Source organism: Sander lucioperca, chromosome 8 (assembly GCF_008315115.2).
Source record: "Sander lucioperca isolate FBNREF2018 chromosome 8, SLUC_FBN_1.2, whole genome shotgun sequence".
NCBI lineage: Eukaryota > Metazoa > Chordata > Actinopteri > Perciformes > Percidae > Sander > Sander lucioperca.
The window spans coordinates 13,530,337-13,548,148 of record NC_050180.1 but is presented as its reverse complement, the minus strand read 5'-3'; the positions used below and the strand labels follow the sequence as shown (position 1 = coordinate 13,548,148).

At 40.1% G+C, this 17,812-nt stretch overlaps 1 protein-coding gene and 1 long non-coding RNA gene across 2 annotated transcripts; one reads left to right on the top strand and one right to left on the bottom strand.

Moving 5' to 3' along the window:
• The first annotated feature begins 2,366 nt into the window (after window positions 1-2,366).
• On the top strand, window positions 2,367-2,813 carry LOC116037742. The gene is made up of 2 exons (XR_004101940.2): window positions 2,367-2,675; window positions 2,706-2,813. It is a non-coding gene; the product is annotated as an uncharacterized LOC116037742 (long non-coding RNA).
• Window positions 2,623-13,263, bottom strand: pou1f1 (POU class 1 homeobox 1). Its single transcript, XM_031281730.2, has 7 exons — window positions 12,414-13,263; window positions 8,971-9,120; window positions 8,659-8,757; window positions 4,430-4,693; window positions 4,098-4,262; window positions 3,618-3,678; window positions 2,623-3,516 (listed from the first exon to the last, which is right to left on the bottom strand). The coding sequence occupies exons 1-7, from the start codon at window positions 12,547-12,549 to the stop codon at window positions 3,276-3,278; spliced, it is 1,116 nt and encodes a 371-aa protein (XP_031137590.2). The 5' UTR covers window positions 12,550-13,263; the 3' UTR covers window positions 2,623-3,275.
• Between the last annotated feature and the right edge of the window lie 4,549 nt (window positions 13,264-17,812).

The following is a 17,812-nucleotide window of genomic DNA, read 5'->3' as shown; positions in this document are numbered from 1 at the left end:
AGTGTCATGCTGTACATATAACCTGACTCTCTCTCCTAATGTATGTATTCATAGGGTCATAAGATGACATTAGTAAGAATGAGAGATGGTACGTGTAGCACGGCGGGAAAACACAGTTCTCCTTTGTTGTCAGAAATTAATTAAACTGATTTACCTTTCATTGCCTGGGAACTGAAAGACAATAGGTCAGTACAAGTATAGTTTTTTGTAATAACCAGCTATGTATTTGGCATATTTACTGGATATTTTCAATCAAATGGAATGAAGGCATTTCATATCTACAATACATTCTTATAGCATATCATTTTCTGCACTATTAAAAATGTGGCAGTCTGCTTTCCATCGCTTCCACGCACCAATTAATGGTATCTGATGTCTGAACATAAAGGCCTGACAGGGAAGTTGTGTTTGCTTGTTTCTTCACTTTAATAAGACGTTTCACATCAGTCATCCCAACCAGGTCAGAGTCGTGACTGGCTGATGTTCTTCTTTGTATGACACTTTGTCAAGGCAGTGACAGCAAAAACATCAACAAATATGAAAGATTAAATCGTTCTTACAACAGGGAAACAGCAGACCTCAGATCCATTTCCTGACAAAAATGTCAGGAAGTTTCACATATCCCTGAATTCAAACCATGAATCAAAGGTTGCACTGAGCAAAGTAGATCAACATAATATATATATATATATATATATATATATATATATATATATATATATATACAGTGAGGAAAATAAGTATTTGAACACCCTGCTATTTTGCAAGTTCTCCCACTTAGAAATCATGGAGGGGTCTGAAATTGTATCGTAGGTGCATGTCCACTGTGAGAGACATAATCTAAAAAAGAAAATCCAGAAATCACAATGTATGATTTTTTTTAACTATTTCTTTGTATGATACAGCTGCAAATAAGTATTTGAACACCTGTCTATCAGCTAGAATTCTGACCCTCAAAGACCTGTTAGTCTGCCTTTAAAATGTCCACCTCCACTCCATTTATTATCCTAAATTAGATGCCCTGTTTGAGGTCTTTAGCTGCATAAAGACACCTGTCCACCCCATACAATCAGTAAGAATCCAACTACTAACATGGCCAAGACCAAAGAGCTGTCCAAAGACACTAGAGACAAAATTGTACACCTGCACAAGGCTGGAAAGGGCTACGGGGAAATTGCCAAGCAGCTTGGTGAAAAAAGGTCCACTGTTGGAGCAATCATTAGAAAATGGAAGAAGCTAAACATGACTGTCAATCTCCCTCGGACTGGGGCTCCATGCAAGATCTCACCTCGTGGGGTCTCAGTGATCCTAAGAAAGGTGAGAAATCAGCCCAGAACTACACGGGAGGAGCTGGTCAATGACCTGAAAAGAGCTGGGACCACCGTTTCCAAGGTTACTGTTGGTAATACACTAAGACGTCATGGTTTGAAATCATGCATGGCACGGAAGGTTCCCCTGCCTAAACCAGCACATGTCAAGGCCCGTCTTAAGTTTGCCAATGACCATTTGGATGATCCAGAGGAGTCATGGGAGAAAGTCATGTGGTCAGATGAGACCAAAATAGAACTTTTTGGTCATAATTCCAGTAACCGTGTTTGGAGGAAGAAGAATGGTGAGTTCCATCCCAAGAACACCATCCCTACTGTGAAGCATGGGGGTGGTAGCATCATGCTTTGGGGGTGTTTTTCTGCACATGGGACAGGGCGACTGCACTGTATTAAGGAGAGGATGACCGGGGCCATGTATTGCGAGATTTTGGGGAACAACCTCCTTCCCTCAGTTAGAGCATTGAAGATGGGTCAAGGCTGGGTCTTCCAACATGACAATGACCCAAAGCACACAGCCAGGATAACCAAGGAGTGGCTCTGTAAGAAGCATATCAAGGTTCTGGCGTGGCCTAGCCAGTCTCCAGCCCTGAACCCAATAGAGAATCTTTGGAGGGAGCTCAAACTCCGTGTTTCTCAGCGACAGCCCAGAAACCTGACTGATCTAGAGAAGATCTGTGTGGAGGAGTGGGCCAAAATCCCTCCTGCAGTGTGTGCAAACCTGGTGAAAAACTACAGGAAACGTTTGACCTCTGTAATTGCAAACAAAGGCTACTGTACCAAATATTAACATTGATTTTCTCAGGTGTTCAAATACTTATTTGCAGCTGTATCATACAAATAAATAGTTAAAAAATCATACATTGTGATTTCTGGATTTTTTTTTTTAGATTATGTCTCTCACAGTGGACATGCACCTACGATGACAATTTCAGACCCCTCCATGATTTCTAAGTGGGAGAACTTGCAAAATAGCAGGGTGTTCAAATACTTATTTTCCTCACTGTATATATATATAAAAATAAATAGGATGTTGTGAAACTTTAAATATATTACTTTTTTTGAGCATAGCTATATTAATTTAAATAAAACAAAAAATGTTCATAAGACAGTTAATTAATGAGAGAGCATCATCTCTAATCACAAATACACAAACAACTACAAAACAAAAAGTCCTGCAGTTAAATGCAGACAAATGTAAAACATTTCATCGACAACAAAGTTTCCCTTCTCTCTTAAAAAAAGGAATGAAAGTGGAGCCAACATCTGTTTTTAGAAAGGCACAGGGCTGATCTAAACGAGTGCTCACCTGCACTCTGGTGCTGGTAGATTACATTATATTTGATTTGTGTAACTAATATACTTTCAGCATGCATATAGCAAACAAGGCACAGTGAAGATCTAAATGTCAGGTCATGGTCGCTGCAGCGTCAAACCAGCAGATCATATGTGGTTAATGAAAGCCTTTTATCTTCACAGTATCAACTTCCAATAACAACAAAAAAAACTTACTGAGCTGCTATTTGGCATTCATATACTTTTTTTATAGTGGATTTTTCTGGGACGTGGAGATTAAAATACTGTAAAGACATATTTCTGGTAAAATGGCATTAAGAAAACTGCAGCAGATTGCAATAAGGGATGTCTCTTTAGATCAAAACATTTGTCACTTTGGAGTCAAGTTACAAACTGACAATGACGCATGTTTTCTTAGAGTTGGATTGTTCTCAGTTGTTTTTTTGTCAGGCTGACCTTCACAGAATATAAATTATCATGTCATTGTTATAGCAATGAAATAGTTTCAAGTGCGTCAGCAGCTGCTTAATGCAGTGTGAGGGCAGTTTTTATCATTGGGTGTTCCCTGATTTAGAAATAATCCATTTTCACTGGCTGTGGTCACGAAGGAGGCTCCATCAGACTCGAGGTGAGCGACACTAGCTGAATCTTCAACTATGTCATTGGTCTTTGTGTTTTACTCATCTGTACAATGCAGTGTGGGCTGAGTTTGCTCAAACAGGAGCTGAGGTTGAGGCTGGTTTTGACCCGTTTCTCTCTTTGGCGTCTGTTGCAGAACCAGACTCTGACCACCTCCTTCTCCAAATGGAGGCCTTTAGCTATCCGGGCTATTTCCTGGGAGGATGGCTTACTCTTTTCCACAAAGCTGTGCTCCAGAGCCTCCTTAGCTCCCAAGCTGCAGTGGGGAATAAGGGAAAGAGAGGAGAAGATAAACTCTATGACACTAAAACATCATTATATGGTATGCATTGCATCTTTGCTCCTCATAGTTAATACCTGATAGTTGTTCTCCTTTTCCTCTTCCGCTCATTCATTCCTATTTTATCATTGTACAATGCTGCAGGAAGGAAAACAAATATGCTGTTACTGTTGTTACAGATAAGAGAAAATCACTCTGCTCACAGCTCACAGGTGTATGCATCATGTAGATATTGGTTATTGGTTCTTTTTTTAAAGGGGTCATAAGGCAAGAAGGTTGGGAACCACTGTCCTAGACAATGTACAAGCCAGTGTTAGATCTTCATAATCATGCAAGGTGTCATGTCTATAATACAATGCATATGATTTTCTTACCAGCAGATTCTATCACACTGACTCAAAAGAGCACTTACAACTTCGATACACATTTTAGCTCATAGAGTAGACATCACGGTAAAGATTATACGAACAAATGCTCTAATTTGGGGTCGATGGAGTAGAGTGGATGTGTGTGTGTGTGTGTGTGTGTGTGTGTGTGTGTGTGTGTGTGTGACTCACCACCAGCCAGCTCAGCTTCATCAAGCCATTTAGCCAGGATGGCCTTGAGTTTGCAGGCGTTCTTGAAGCTCAACTGTAGATTTTCAAAGCGGCAGATTGTGGTCTGGCTGAACTCTGAGCCGTGCACTGCTGCAAGAGCCTCGCCTACATTAGTCTGTGTGTAGCCTAGAAGTCACAATGAAACAGAAATACTTCATAGAATAACCACGAGCAGAGAAGCAGCAAGGCGAGCACAAACACACAACAGAAACATTTGTGGTAATGTCTCTAATTGGTGCAGTTAGTGGATAGTGGGTCATTTTCATCAACATCATGTTAGTGATAATACTCACCAAGTTTGATCCTCCGTATTTTGAAGTCATTGGCAAACATTTCCAGCTCTCGTATCTGCGGGGAGTCCATGGCAGGGACATCTTCTGGGTCCCGCATGCTCTTCCTCTGGCCGTCAGTTTTCATCTCTCCAATACTCGGGCCCCCAGGAGCCTCATCAGTGGAGAGGAGGGCCGGTGGCAGTGAGGAGAAACCATGACTTAGTGCACACGAACCACTACTTAGACCATGGTCTGGAAACTTGTACAAGCAAGGAGTAAGAGACCCTAGAGAGAGAGAGAGAGAGAGAGAGAGAGAGAGAGAGAGAGAGAGAGAGAGAGAGAGAGAGAGAGAGAGAGAGAGAGAGAGAGAGAGAGAGAGAGAGAGAGAGAGAGAGAGAGAGAGAGAGAGATCAAGGTTGACCCTCAGACTGTCAGAGGGATGCCGAAAGCAGCATGGCTCCTATTCCCACCTGTATCCTGACAGCATTTATTTCCACAGCACAGCTAATGTTTTTGTATTGTCAGAATTTTACAATAACCACAATTTAATATATTTTTTTCAATAAATGTGACAATTTCCACCCTGTCCTGAAACTAAGGGGTATGCCTATTGAGATCTTTTGCCCCATAATTTTGTAAATGAGAAAACCACTTACAAAAACCTAATGTAGACCACACACCTGAGGCAGCTCCATTCACTGATAAATACTTAATTTAATAATCAAATTATTTGAATTATTTTCAACATAATATATTCTAGATATTCTACTCTGCTTTTTACCTGTAATTTAAATTAACATTTACCCATTCACATTTTTTTGCAGGTATTATCTCTGGCTTTAGTGTTCAGTGCCACACAACTCTGAGTTCACTTCTTTGTTTTAAAAGGTCTCTATTCAGTAGAAACAAGAAGAAAAAAGCACATTGCACAACCTTTTCAAACAGGTTTGTCATACTTTTAACACGGCACTATAACCCTAATATTAACATTCAAGATTAGGCTCCATTATTTCTACAAGTGGTTGTTATTATTTATTGGTTAGCTGCAGTGGAGCTTGTGGCTGCCAATTTCTGGTTTCTTCCTGTTGTTAGTATTAATGGCAGATTACTGCCAGAGTAACAGATGGGTGGATGACTAATTGTAATTTGGAATGTGATGCTTCTCAGTGCACCAACTGCATTGATTAATTTTACTACTGTAGGAACAGACAATAGGCAATACAATCATAGGCAATTGTGATTTATAGTCTGATGGTAACCAAATGTTGGCTTCAATCCACTCTGAACTATCCCAAGTTGCTGAAACTGTACCTACAATGAGCAATGCAACACTCCCCTCTTGTGTCAGGGGGATTGTAGTGCAGCGCTAACCCTGTCATACAACCATATATCATACAACTGATGTTACAGATCCAGTGATACGGGAGATACAAGACAGGAGGTTGCAGTGTGGTGACCATATGCTGCCAGTTTATCATGTACACCTGGCTGAAACTAATAGTCTAACACAACACCCCCGCAACAAATCCTACCTGAACTATAATGTTCAGTTTTTAACTTTATGAAGGCTGTAGTTTGTGTTGTTGTATTGTAGCTGACCTATTGTTGAGTTTGTATAGTGCCATACGGTTTGTAATATTTTGTATTTTGTTGAGATAACAACGTTGCCATAAAAGCTTCATCTGAAACTCGGACTGCTAAATATTGCCTACCAACAGCAGTGTTTGAGTCATTTTGGAGTCTCTCTAGAGGAATACACTGGCAGGAAATATTAAATGCACTAACAGCCCCCAAACCCCATTTACAAAATGTTTGTGTTTCCAAAAGTGGAGTGTCATTGACCTGCTAAATTGTTCGGCTCTATACACCAGCTGGAGAGCAACGTGGCAGATTTTGCACTAAAACTGTATGCATCAGTGATTTTCTCTTATACCCAAGGTGTCACGGAGAGGTTGGACTCACACTTTTATAATCTCTCTGAGGTAATATCTAGAGACAGTTGCCTATATAGTTCTCAAAGCCTTTTCCATAGAGCTTAATTGTCAGATGTCAGACTGGACAGTAAGCCCCATAAAAACACGTGTGGGTTCAGGGCATGTCTTTGCCCTGAACCCTCCAGCAGCTATACATGTGCACCATCCTAAGAGTGTGGCAGCATCAGCAGCTTCATGCTGAGCAAAGTTAGAAAGCAAACCAACTGGCAAGCACAATAACTCCATACTGTTGTCATTAATACATGTTTTTGCCCACTGAACAAGCTGAAAACACAGCACTGACCTTTTTCTATCAGCCTATAAAGAAGTCTTAGCAAGCAGTTGTCCAGTTACACGTCCAGCAGATAGGGAGCATTTGTTTGGGGTCGTGTTTTGGTGATGAATGTAAGTCCATATTAAACTTTAGTTTTAGCTCTGTTTTGGTCTTCACCAACAACTGATGAAAATATCTGACTGGCTCTTTAGCTAGGAAATGTGTGTGCTATTTTGTGCTGGACAGGAAGCGTACAGTGGGTTTAACAGTTGCCTGCTGAAAACAAGGTGGATGAGATAAAGGACGCTAAAAAGCTCCATATAGCTGAGAGGAACTCCAGAGTTGATAACTCCCTGTGGGTTCATGAAGTGACACCTTTCACATTACACTTAGTCATTTGAGCCATTATGAAGAAATAGATTAGTGCAGCTTTAAAAATGATAAATTAAAGGGCCAGTTTCTTCTGTGACCTTGTCTCATCCAGTTCCCATAATTACAGACTTTTGTGTAATGCTATTAACTCTGTTTCTGCCCTTTCCTCTCAAATATCCCTCTGCTGAGTGCTGTTGTTGACCACTGTGGAACATACAATTTTATTAGACCCTTTACAGGAGTGGATCGATGTCACCGGGTCTCTACTCCAGTAGTTAAAATCCTATAAATCTTGTCTGTTAAAAGACAAGCAGCAATCTAATTTCCTCTGGAAATGTTAATTGTTCTGTGCCAGCAGGGTTACATTTACCTCATATTCTTTTTGGTCTATAATATCACCCACTTGGTTATATTAAACACAATTGTACTATAGATTTTGTTTAACCAAGACATTAATCTGATTTTATCTACTCCAGACATTGGAAGGATATTTATGTCTTTCTAGTATGTGTACAGTAATAATTACTACTTTAAAGTGATTTCAGAGAAGAAGGGACAATGCTGTTATCGTAATTTTACTTGCATATTTATGTCTTTTGAAAGGCAAAATCCAAACTGGCGCATTGCAGTAATTATATTTGTCCTGAGAAATTATGATTTGGTGCAAAATGTGAAGGTCTGAGTTAAAGCCCCTGAAATTTTTTTTAAAAATAAATAAGCAACAATCAAAGTTAGTGCATGCATCCTTTGTCCTTGTTTGTTGGGATTTGATCAGATTTGATTGACAGCAGCCTGGCAACATGAGCATCACATCACATTTCCATTCCTGATTGGTGCTTAGAGGTATGTGGCATACCCAGAAGAGCCAAGACAAAAACAGAAACACAGAAATCTCTCTTCCAAATATCCAAAACTGTTTTAACTTTGCCAGAAAATGTTAAAATTGAAATTTAGGACCACATCACTCGTAGTAAGAAGCGGATTGAGAGCATATGTTTTCAGGGACTTAACCATTCAATACAACCAAGTTAGGTTGGCAGTATCAATAATTGGTCTGGCATGTTACCTTTAATATGAAATATTAGAAAGGCTATAATATCAATATAAGTGTGTGTGTGTGTGTGTGTGTGTGTGTGTGTGTGGGGGGGGGGTCTTTTTTTAATTTTTTTTAACTGTTGTTAATTACAAAAAACACATTCCTTGTTCAATCCATTTGGTGCTAAATGTTGACTGTCAAAAATATTTTTTGGCAGGTATAAAAAGGCTGATGACTGACTTGAATTTGATACAAGCATCTTGTGGCATGAAAACCATTTCCCGTATAAATTTTCACATATCCACTTCTACATTTATGTTTCTGCTCTCTCTGCACAATCGGGAGAAAGTGGCAAGACATCTTTGACAGTTAAGTTTAACAATCATTAGGTGAAGTAATCAAGTCTGAACTTGATTTTAACTGGTAGCAAATGTATGGGGATTGACAAAGTGTCTGCTAAATTTACTGTATTTAACTGCAGGGCAGGAGTGGGAATTATTGTGTGTGTGTGTGTGTGTGTGTGTGTGTGTGTGTGTGTGTGTGTGTGTGTGTGTGTGTGTGTGTGTGTGTGTCTGTGCATGCGTGTGATCATTACCTTGCAATGGGTTTGCACTGCCTACCATGTTGGGGTGAGGGACACCACATGTCTGCAGGATACGAGTCTGAGAAATACTGGCAGAAAGCATCTCCTGAGCTACAGAGAGAGAGAGAGAGAGAGAGAGAGAGAGAATCCTTTATTTTTGTCTGCACAATAATCATTTTATCATTGATTAATCACCATTTGCTCGATAAATAAATGTATAAAGGCTTATTTGACTATCAGAATTTTCAATGATTAATTGTCTTTTGACTGACTATTCATTACAGCCTTGCAATAGTTGTCACAAATACCATCACCACCACTCACCTGCCATCATGCCGTAGGTGGCCTGCTGGTTGCTGTAGTGACAGGGGGTGACTGGGTAATGTAGGCCGGGGGGGGCGTTGCCGAAGGAGGATGTGGACAGATGCATATGGGAGCGCTTGGTGGGCTGACCCAGGGACAGTCCAGATGATACTGATGGAGACAAATGTGGTTACAATCTGACCGGAGAACAAAAGATTAGTGCGTTTACTCGGATCTGATCTGAGTACAGGTCAGCTTTAAATACAGTTCAGACTAGCTAAGACTAGTTTGACTAATATGGGGTTTTGAAAGCGATTATATTACATTTTGAAATTGAAACAGCTGCTATGTGTTGGCATAAGCTGCAATAATATATTTACATTGGATTTGAAGTGGGTTCTTAAAGGTGGAAGTGTCTCTGAACATTAACACCACGGACATGTAGATTATAATACACACAAAAACCTTCCAATGAAAGCCCATTAAAGATAATCTTTTACTTCTCTGTTCAAAAATACAATGTAAATCACTTTGGCTAGCTTAGTTTGCTCATGAAGAAAGTTCCATCACATCACGCAGAAAGAGAGAGAAAGATGATAATGACTGCTAATATTTCAGTTTTTACCAAAGGCCAATATCACCATGTTACTCTGTTCTGTCTGCTAGTGCAGTTGGAACAGAGAGAGAGATGTGAGTACAGTCTGAGTTGAACACATTTACACTGGAGAGAAATAACAGCTACCGTCAATTTGGATGCTGGTACAGCTTCAAACTGCTCTGTAAATCCAGTCAAACGTGACAGATATCTTTCAAGACCTTCTTAAAAAAGTGGTTTGAAATGAACATATGAAGTGTAATAGCAAGCCAAACAAAATGCTTCTAAAACCAGAGACTCCTCTTTAAAACCTTTGCTTTTGTGGATGCTCTTCTCTGCTAAGTGTATTTAAATATAGTTGAATATTGCTCTGGCCATGTCCTCTGCTAATTACATAATTATTCATGTATTCATCTTTTTTATGCAACTTGATATTCACTTTAAGCACTAATGTGCTGGGATGCACTCTTAAGTTGGTACAGTACCACCAACACATTTATGTAGAGACTGTTGCTATGTTCTCTGTGTTATGTTTGATGATCTGACCAAGGCTTATGAGGTCTTAAAATAAAAAGACTGTGCCACTGTTTAGGGCTGGGCGATAAAATGATCTTGAAACTGGATTGCAATATAATTCCCGTTGATAACGATGATAAGCTTTGGACATATTTACCCGATAACACAACTGACAGAGTCTGTTCTGCCATTTCTGCTTGGATGCCGGACACGCCCACTTCCAATTGTGGGCATTTGTCTGAGTTGCCGGTGTTGTGTCAAAGTGTGTTCCCCCGTTAAATAGTGTTTTCCTCCCTGAAGACATTGTTAATAAAAAGGGTTACACAACGTCAGTTGTGTGGAAATGGTTCGGATTTCACAAAAGTGACAATGAGATTAAGCCGGTCTGCGAAAATATGTTGGTGGTGGTGCCAAGCAGGACACCTAAACAGGTACCATTCAATGACCACACCGAGGGTATTCAAAAAAGAATAAAAGTATAACCAGCGCTATTTCTTATTGCATATCGAAAGACACTTGATTACACATGCACTTGTTTACTTTGTTTGGTTTTGTGCTACCTCAACAAACATTTGAGATGCTTTTTTAGCAGGAGTTGTATTTACATTTAATATGTTGCTTTTAAGTAGTTTTAGGTTATTTATAAAATCAAAAGAAATTTAGCCAAAACTGACTATTCAGTTTTCACTTGTTTATTTTGCAGACACAAAAAAGGCAAACATAAAGGTGCTCTAAGCGATGTTGGGTGATGTCACTTCTTGTTGACGTTCGAATTATTGTCAAACAAAACGGAGGCTAGCTCGCCCCTCCCTCCTCCTCGTCCCGTCCCCTCCCCCTCCCTTCCATGCACTAACCTCCCAACCCCCACCCCCAAATCCTTCTTGTCAGTTATTGGCTGGAACACTGGTTTATTGTGCGGTGGTGCGGGTTGGTGCAGTTTGTTTTTGTTGCCGTTTGGGGAGCCTGGGCTGCCTACAGAGACCGCATTTTTTTTTACAGTGTTCAGGGGACAGGCAGCTCGCGGATAGTGAGGAGATGTTTGCTGTATGTGACAAAAAATGTTGTAGCCTAAAAAACGCGTGACATCGCTTAGAGCACCTTTAATTGTGAGATGACTGTAAAGACGGCTACGCTTAGTTTTCTTTTGCCAGTAGAGGGCACTACTGCTCTGTTGACCAGTGGGGCATCTCATAATGTGAACGTGTAATGTGTCATCAACAAAAACATTGTGCTGAATACTGTAATGGCATGTTTTTCATTATTTATTTTATATGTTAATAAGCTATTCTAAAATGTAATGAAACCTCTGGTTTATTTAGGCCAAAGGATAAACGACGATCAAAATGGGAAAATATATCGTGATCACATTTTTTGCCATATCGCCCAACCCTACCACTGTTGACACTACTACTAATTGCCAATTGTACTTCTTTAATTATTACAAATTGTACCTGTTATTCCATTATTTAGGTGATCACATTTCGTTCATAGACTCATTGGGAAGACAGAAAACAAATATAGGCCAGCAAAATTTCACAAGTACACAGTACTGTCTCAGCAGAGAAATCTATTTGCAGGATATGTTTAACCTGTTGCTATATTAATGTATTGTATGACTCATGTTCTGCTTTATCTAATCCAGTCTATTCTATGCTATAACAATCAGCAGGCACTTAAACCCCCAGGAAGTTTTCTCTGTGACGCTTCATCGTAAAAAAGACCTTGGGGAGTTTGCCATACTGATAACATATCCTCAAAGCAATTATCCACTGAGGAGAGACAGCTGGGCCAAACCAGCTGATTAGAAACATTTACATAATTTGAGTTGGCTTTGAATAAATGTACTTTTCAATCCAATTCATCCTCCCCATTCCCTAAAAACACAACTGTGTGTGTGTGTGTGTGTGTGTGTGTGTGTGTGTGTGGGAGGGAGGGGGGTCGTCGTCTATAGGAGAAACTTATAGCCCTACACGAGACATCACTCACCTGCAGCACCCATGGGACTTCCTATATAGTCAATAGTGTAGTCACTATGAACACGAGCACTACCACTTTATCATAGCACGAAACGACACAATGCCAACACCCTCTCTTCCTCACGAGGCTGAAGTAGAAGATTGAAGTAGTTGTTAGAGGTCTGACTTCCTGCAGCTGGGATTTAACATCACGACAAAACTATGTAGGTCATGGTCCATATCATTTAAGCCTTATGAACTCCCACTTTCTTCTTACGGTACTTTGCAGTAAAAGCCTTATTTTTTGACAAATTAACAAAGGTAAAGCACACAAGAGGAGAATTATACAAAGAAAAAAAAAATATATTTAACATTACAGGACAGAAGACCCAGTTTACCTGCAGAAACCATGCTGTGAGCATGGGAGCTGGCTGGCAGGCAGTCACCGGGAGAGGCGTGGTGCATGAGGATTGGCAAGGGTGAATCGCCTGAAAGTGGGGTGAAGGAGTCGCCGCTGAATGCCTGGCATGCCATTCTTCTCTGGCCTCTCTCGAATGGTCCCAATGGTACACTGAAGTTTGACGTGATCCCTTAACTGGTTTCCTTTCTTTGCCTTGCCCTCTCTTGCTTTAATTGGTCTTGCCTCCCATCGTTGCTTTCCTTGTCCTGTGTCTTTTTATCGTCCTCTTGAAATATCTTCTGTTCCCTTCCTTTCTTGAGTCTTGTTATGTCTTGTCTTACCTCGTCTTACCTTTTGTCTTTGTCTCGTCTTCTTTGGCCTTCTCTTGTTCTGCCTTGTCTTTTTCTAGCCGTGTCTTGTCTTTGTTCACTTCTTCTGTCGTCTTCCTTGCTTGTTCTTTTCTCCCTAATTCAGCCAAGCACAGTTCTCCCTTCAGTCACTTGGGAATTTGCAGGTAGAAAACTGTCAATGGTTACCTTTTTCTCTCTAAGAGACATAGATGTCAGCACTTCAGCCAGAACTCAAAGATGAATAGCGATGAGTTTCCGGTTCAAGTTACTATCACTGATGTATCTGCTCAAAGGTGTTTCTCAACTATCTAGCTTTCTCTCACTAAGGCCTCTGCAATGCATGTCCCTGTCTCTTTTTCTCTATTACAGATGCAGGTAAGCCAGTGTCTGTCATGCCCTCAGCTTTTTGCCGCCCCTGTCAACTGCAGGTATTTATATCCCACCCACCTACAACTAACCACCCCTCTCTCGAGGCCCCCTATTTCCTATCTAGCTACTCACCCCCCCACCTACCAATCCCATGTCAGTGCTGTTATTACTTGTGTTTGTCGTTCTCCTCATCCCGTTTCCAAATCCAGGATTAGGGTACAGAGCGGCTGAGAAACCAGATCCCCTCCTCTCCTCTCCCTCTCTCCCCCTCTCGCTATCTCTCTGTCCCTCTCCCTGATTGCAGGGTTGTGTTGTAGTTGCAATGGGAACGTAACGTTAACCTTTAGAGTGCTCATTAAAATAACAAAGACTCAGTTTAATTGTATGTGACAATACAGGAGCAATTATGGTGTGGCATGGAGCATTACCCGCATGGTCTCAAATCAATTGCTTTGTTTTGCGTGTGTGTACCCTCAAGTACGCTAACGCAACTTGAAAAAAATGAAACTGGTTTTACCACAGACATTTAATTGCCTCGCAGGGGCCTTTAGGTGTAAACCTGGAGCATTAGCTCAGAGTGAGCAGAAGAAAAGGTTAGTATTGTTTCCATATGGTGTCCATAATGTGTTGTATACAGAGCGCTCCAGGTAAAGACAACAGGTCTCATCTGGGAGGATAAAGGTTAATCTGAAGAGTGTGGCCACCATGTGCACTCTGTTGTGTCTGTTTGTGTTTGTCCTGGGCTCTGCTTCACTATTGTTGATGTAGGTGGGCAGCAGGTGGAAAATAGCTTGTGGGTGGCCGGCACGATTCAACTTGCTTAAGCAGGCAGTGTAAATTTGGACTGGATGCGCTCAGTCCTTTTGACAACGTCTCTCCTCAAAACAGATTTTAAACAAAACATTTTTCAGTTTGGTTGCTGAGTTGATTCATTTACTCATTTGTTAACATGGTAATTGTGTTTAAAAAAAGGGGGACACATTCCCATATTGAAATAATCATAAAAGACATGTATGTTAATTGTGGCTGGCATGTGTTGTAGGCATCAAAATCCAAATATAAATCCAAATGCTGATGCCAATTCTTCTCATCTCCCTTCAATCTGCAACCTTGATAGATGTGAATCCTAAAATCAGTTGTTTGATTATAGACATCACAACGAGCCTGAGCACTGATGAAGAAAGTATTTGTGACAAATTGCAAAGCAAATGAAAATGGACTTTCACAAATCTCATTTCACCCGACCAGGTTTGAAATGAACCGACACCGAAGCCCTAACATTAAGAACACCGCTGAATGTAATGGTGTGTGACAATGGAGAAAAAAAATCCCACCACCAGCACCAGTACTATCTTTAAAATACTTCTTTCTCTTCTTTTATTTCAGCCAACAACTCCCACTCAGGGTAAGGACCATCTTCCCAGCTGGCAAATGCAGGCTTATTTTTGCACAAAGAGACTGAACCACCGCTGTTATCAATCTGTAATATCAATCTGTATGCTGGTGTAACTCTCCCAAAATTTAGCAGCAGACAATAAGATGATTCTTCAGCAATTTAGACTTTACATTAAAAGATCAGACTAATATTTTCTCATAATTGTTGAATGTGCAGATCAGCCTGTGATCAGCAAATGTAGCGACAACATAAATACAGGAAAGTAGACTAGATCTAACTTTAAAATATCACCTTTGGTTTTAATATTTGACTAATTAGTGTGTTTTTTGATACACAGGTTGGATAATGGGTATTATCGCATCCTGAATTGGTTTCACTAATACTTTATTTTGCTGCAGACAAGCACAACATGTTTTATTGTTATTACTAGAAATATTGTCTCTAGTTGTGTTGGAGATGGTTGTTGTCCCACGATGTTCCAAACTGTTTCAGAGGTGAGTCCGCTAAAATTCAGGAAGAAACACACAAACCCTTGCCTATATTGGAACTACTGTATCTGGGAACAAATGTCATGATATATTGAATTGTGACATTTAAAAAAAACGCAAATGAAATTTGTTTCAAAGAGCTTGGATCAGAGTCATTTAGACTGAATGTGCTTTCAGACAAGTAAAAACTAGGCAATTAAAGGGTGAGGGAGTGGAAAAGGCAAACCTTTCCCATGGATAGATAAGTACACACACACACACACACACACACACACACACACACACACACACACACACACAGCCTACATTATGCACATAAATAGCCTAAACTTAATTAGTGAAGAGACCATGAGTCAAAGGGGTTCTCTTAAAGCACCTGTCCTAGATCCCCCTCCTCATCCTCCCTCCCTTTCACACAACACTTGATGAATTACAAACACACACACACACACACACACACACACACACACACACACACACACACACACACACACACACACACACACACACACATATATAGATACAATGTTCCAATGTAGACAAATGGACTACTGGATTACTCTAATATCTTATACAGATGAAAAAACATGCTGTAACAAGCACAAAAACAGAAGTAGCCAAGCACAGATATATTCCCTTCCCCACCACACACACACACACACACACACACACACACACACACACACACACACACACACACACTCTCCAAAGACCAGTGATCCATCCACCGATGCAGTGGGAACAGACTGCAGTGACACATTCTCACAGGTATCACATCCGTACATACAGTGTACCAGGTGGACTGTGTGTGTTTGTGTGTATGTGTGAAAACGAGATGGCACATCTTAAGGGTTTAATCTGATGTGTAATGTAATTTGCCAACATGTGTGTGTATGTGTGTGTGTGTGTGTGTGTGTGTGTGTGTGTGTGCGTGTGTGTGTGTGTGCATGTGTGTGCATAATTTCTGTTAAGACTGATCCCTGTGAAGAAAGCTGAAAAACTTAATTGTGTACAATAATACAATTGATTATTTGATATTTAATTTAGTCTATTACAAAGTGTTACCATACATGTATAATTTTAAGCTGACAATGCTCATAAATTATTACAAGAAATTATACACTTATTATTTAAATCAACCTTCACATTCCTTGGGTTTGCAGAGAAGTAAAAAGTTTGGACATGGCATTATTGAGTGGATTGCACCAAAGCTATTAACACACCTATAGTGAATATTAAAATGTTAAGCAGCTGTGTGAAGCAAAAAGTGTTTTCTAGGTTTTTACTTAAGAAATAATTTCCATAGCTGAGGGTGTGTGTAACAATACACACTGAATTGTGTTGATTGACCCTGCACCACTTTAGCAAATTCTTCAAATAGCCAACCTTCAATAAAAAACGATCAGCACACAGGTTTGTTCTACAAACCTTCACAAACACTGAAACTGAATTTTGCTAGAATATTCCTGTTTTTACCAAACAAACCACGAGAGAGGGGAAGTGGGCGTGAAACTGAGAGCTGAAAATGGTGTGTATGTCTTGTTTTTGAATTTCTGCACCTATCCATTATGCAGGGATGAACTCTGAGTGAGGTCTGTTGGATGCTTGACTACAATCATGGCAGAGGTCAGCACTCCTGATAAATATATGCACCACTCCGACCACCATCTGCCCGGAGCTGCGCCTGATTCACCAACCACAGCACAAACACTGCCCGAACGCACCCGGGAGGGCTAATTTCATCAACATATTCAACAAACCTTGTTCCAACAGCAAAGGTTAACCATCCAGAGGAGGAAACAAGAGCGGGTTCTGAATCTGCTCTCCTTGTCTCTCACAGATTACTATCCCTCTTCATTAAGTAAATGTCACATCAAATATTTGCTGATTGAAAGACATTATCCCTACGTTAATTTACAGCTCTCACTTTGTATAAACGTACCACTTCACCTTGTTGTGAAGTGTTTGCTGTGATCTTCTGAGATCCTGTTTCTCAGGAAATGTTTTTGATTTCTTTTCTGTATTTTTCTCATATAAGAGCAAATACACTAATACAAGGTCAAGTAACATCCATTTGCCCCATAGAAAAGATGTTGCAGAGCAAACAAATTGTATTATGCTCTCAATAGCTCCTTTCAACAAGTTCTCATTTCCTTCTGCAGTACAAAAATAAATAAATAATAATCACACAATGTCATCTTTGACCCTAACCTTTAGTTTTTTTTTTTCAAACATTCATTTTAAATTGGCAACTAACCTTTAATCCACAATGTGTGCACCAAGTCATATCTCTTCACCACTCACAAGGTTAAAATCAAACACATGCAACATCTAACATCTCTAATTGTATTATAGTAAAGGGTTAGGAATGGCTGCAGTATAAAAAAAAAAAAAAAAAACATAACATAAACCTACTGTGAAATTCCAGCTGGGAACTCCAGTTTCCTCCATTTCTCTTGAACCCAACAGCCACATATCAGCCACTGAGCCTCAGCAGTCAGCATACACTGTCCCTTTGTTCCTTCTGGAAAACACACAGACATTATTGGACTTGCTTAATACATTTATTGCACAGCATGCTGCATGTTTAAAGAGACTTTTATTTTACAATCCATATACAATTGTGGCGCCCGAGAAGTTACGGCTTCTGTCTTTACATAGTCAACAGTGCTGCTGCTGGCATACTGCGCTTTGCGACTCTGTTCTTGTCACTTTTCTCCTCTGCTCCTTGCAGTGCTCACAGTCTGAAAGACAAATCAACTGACAGGAAAAAGGGACAATTGACCAGATGTAA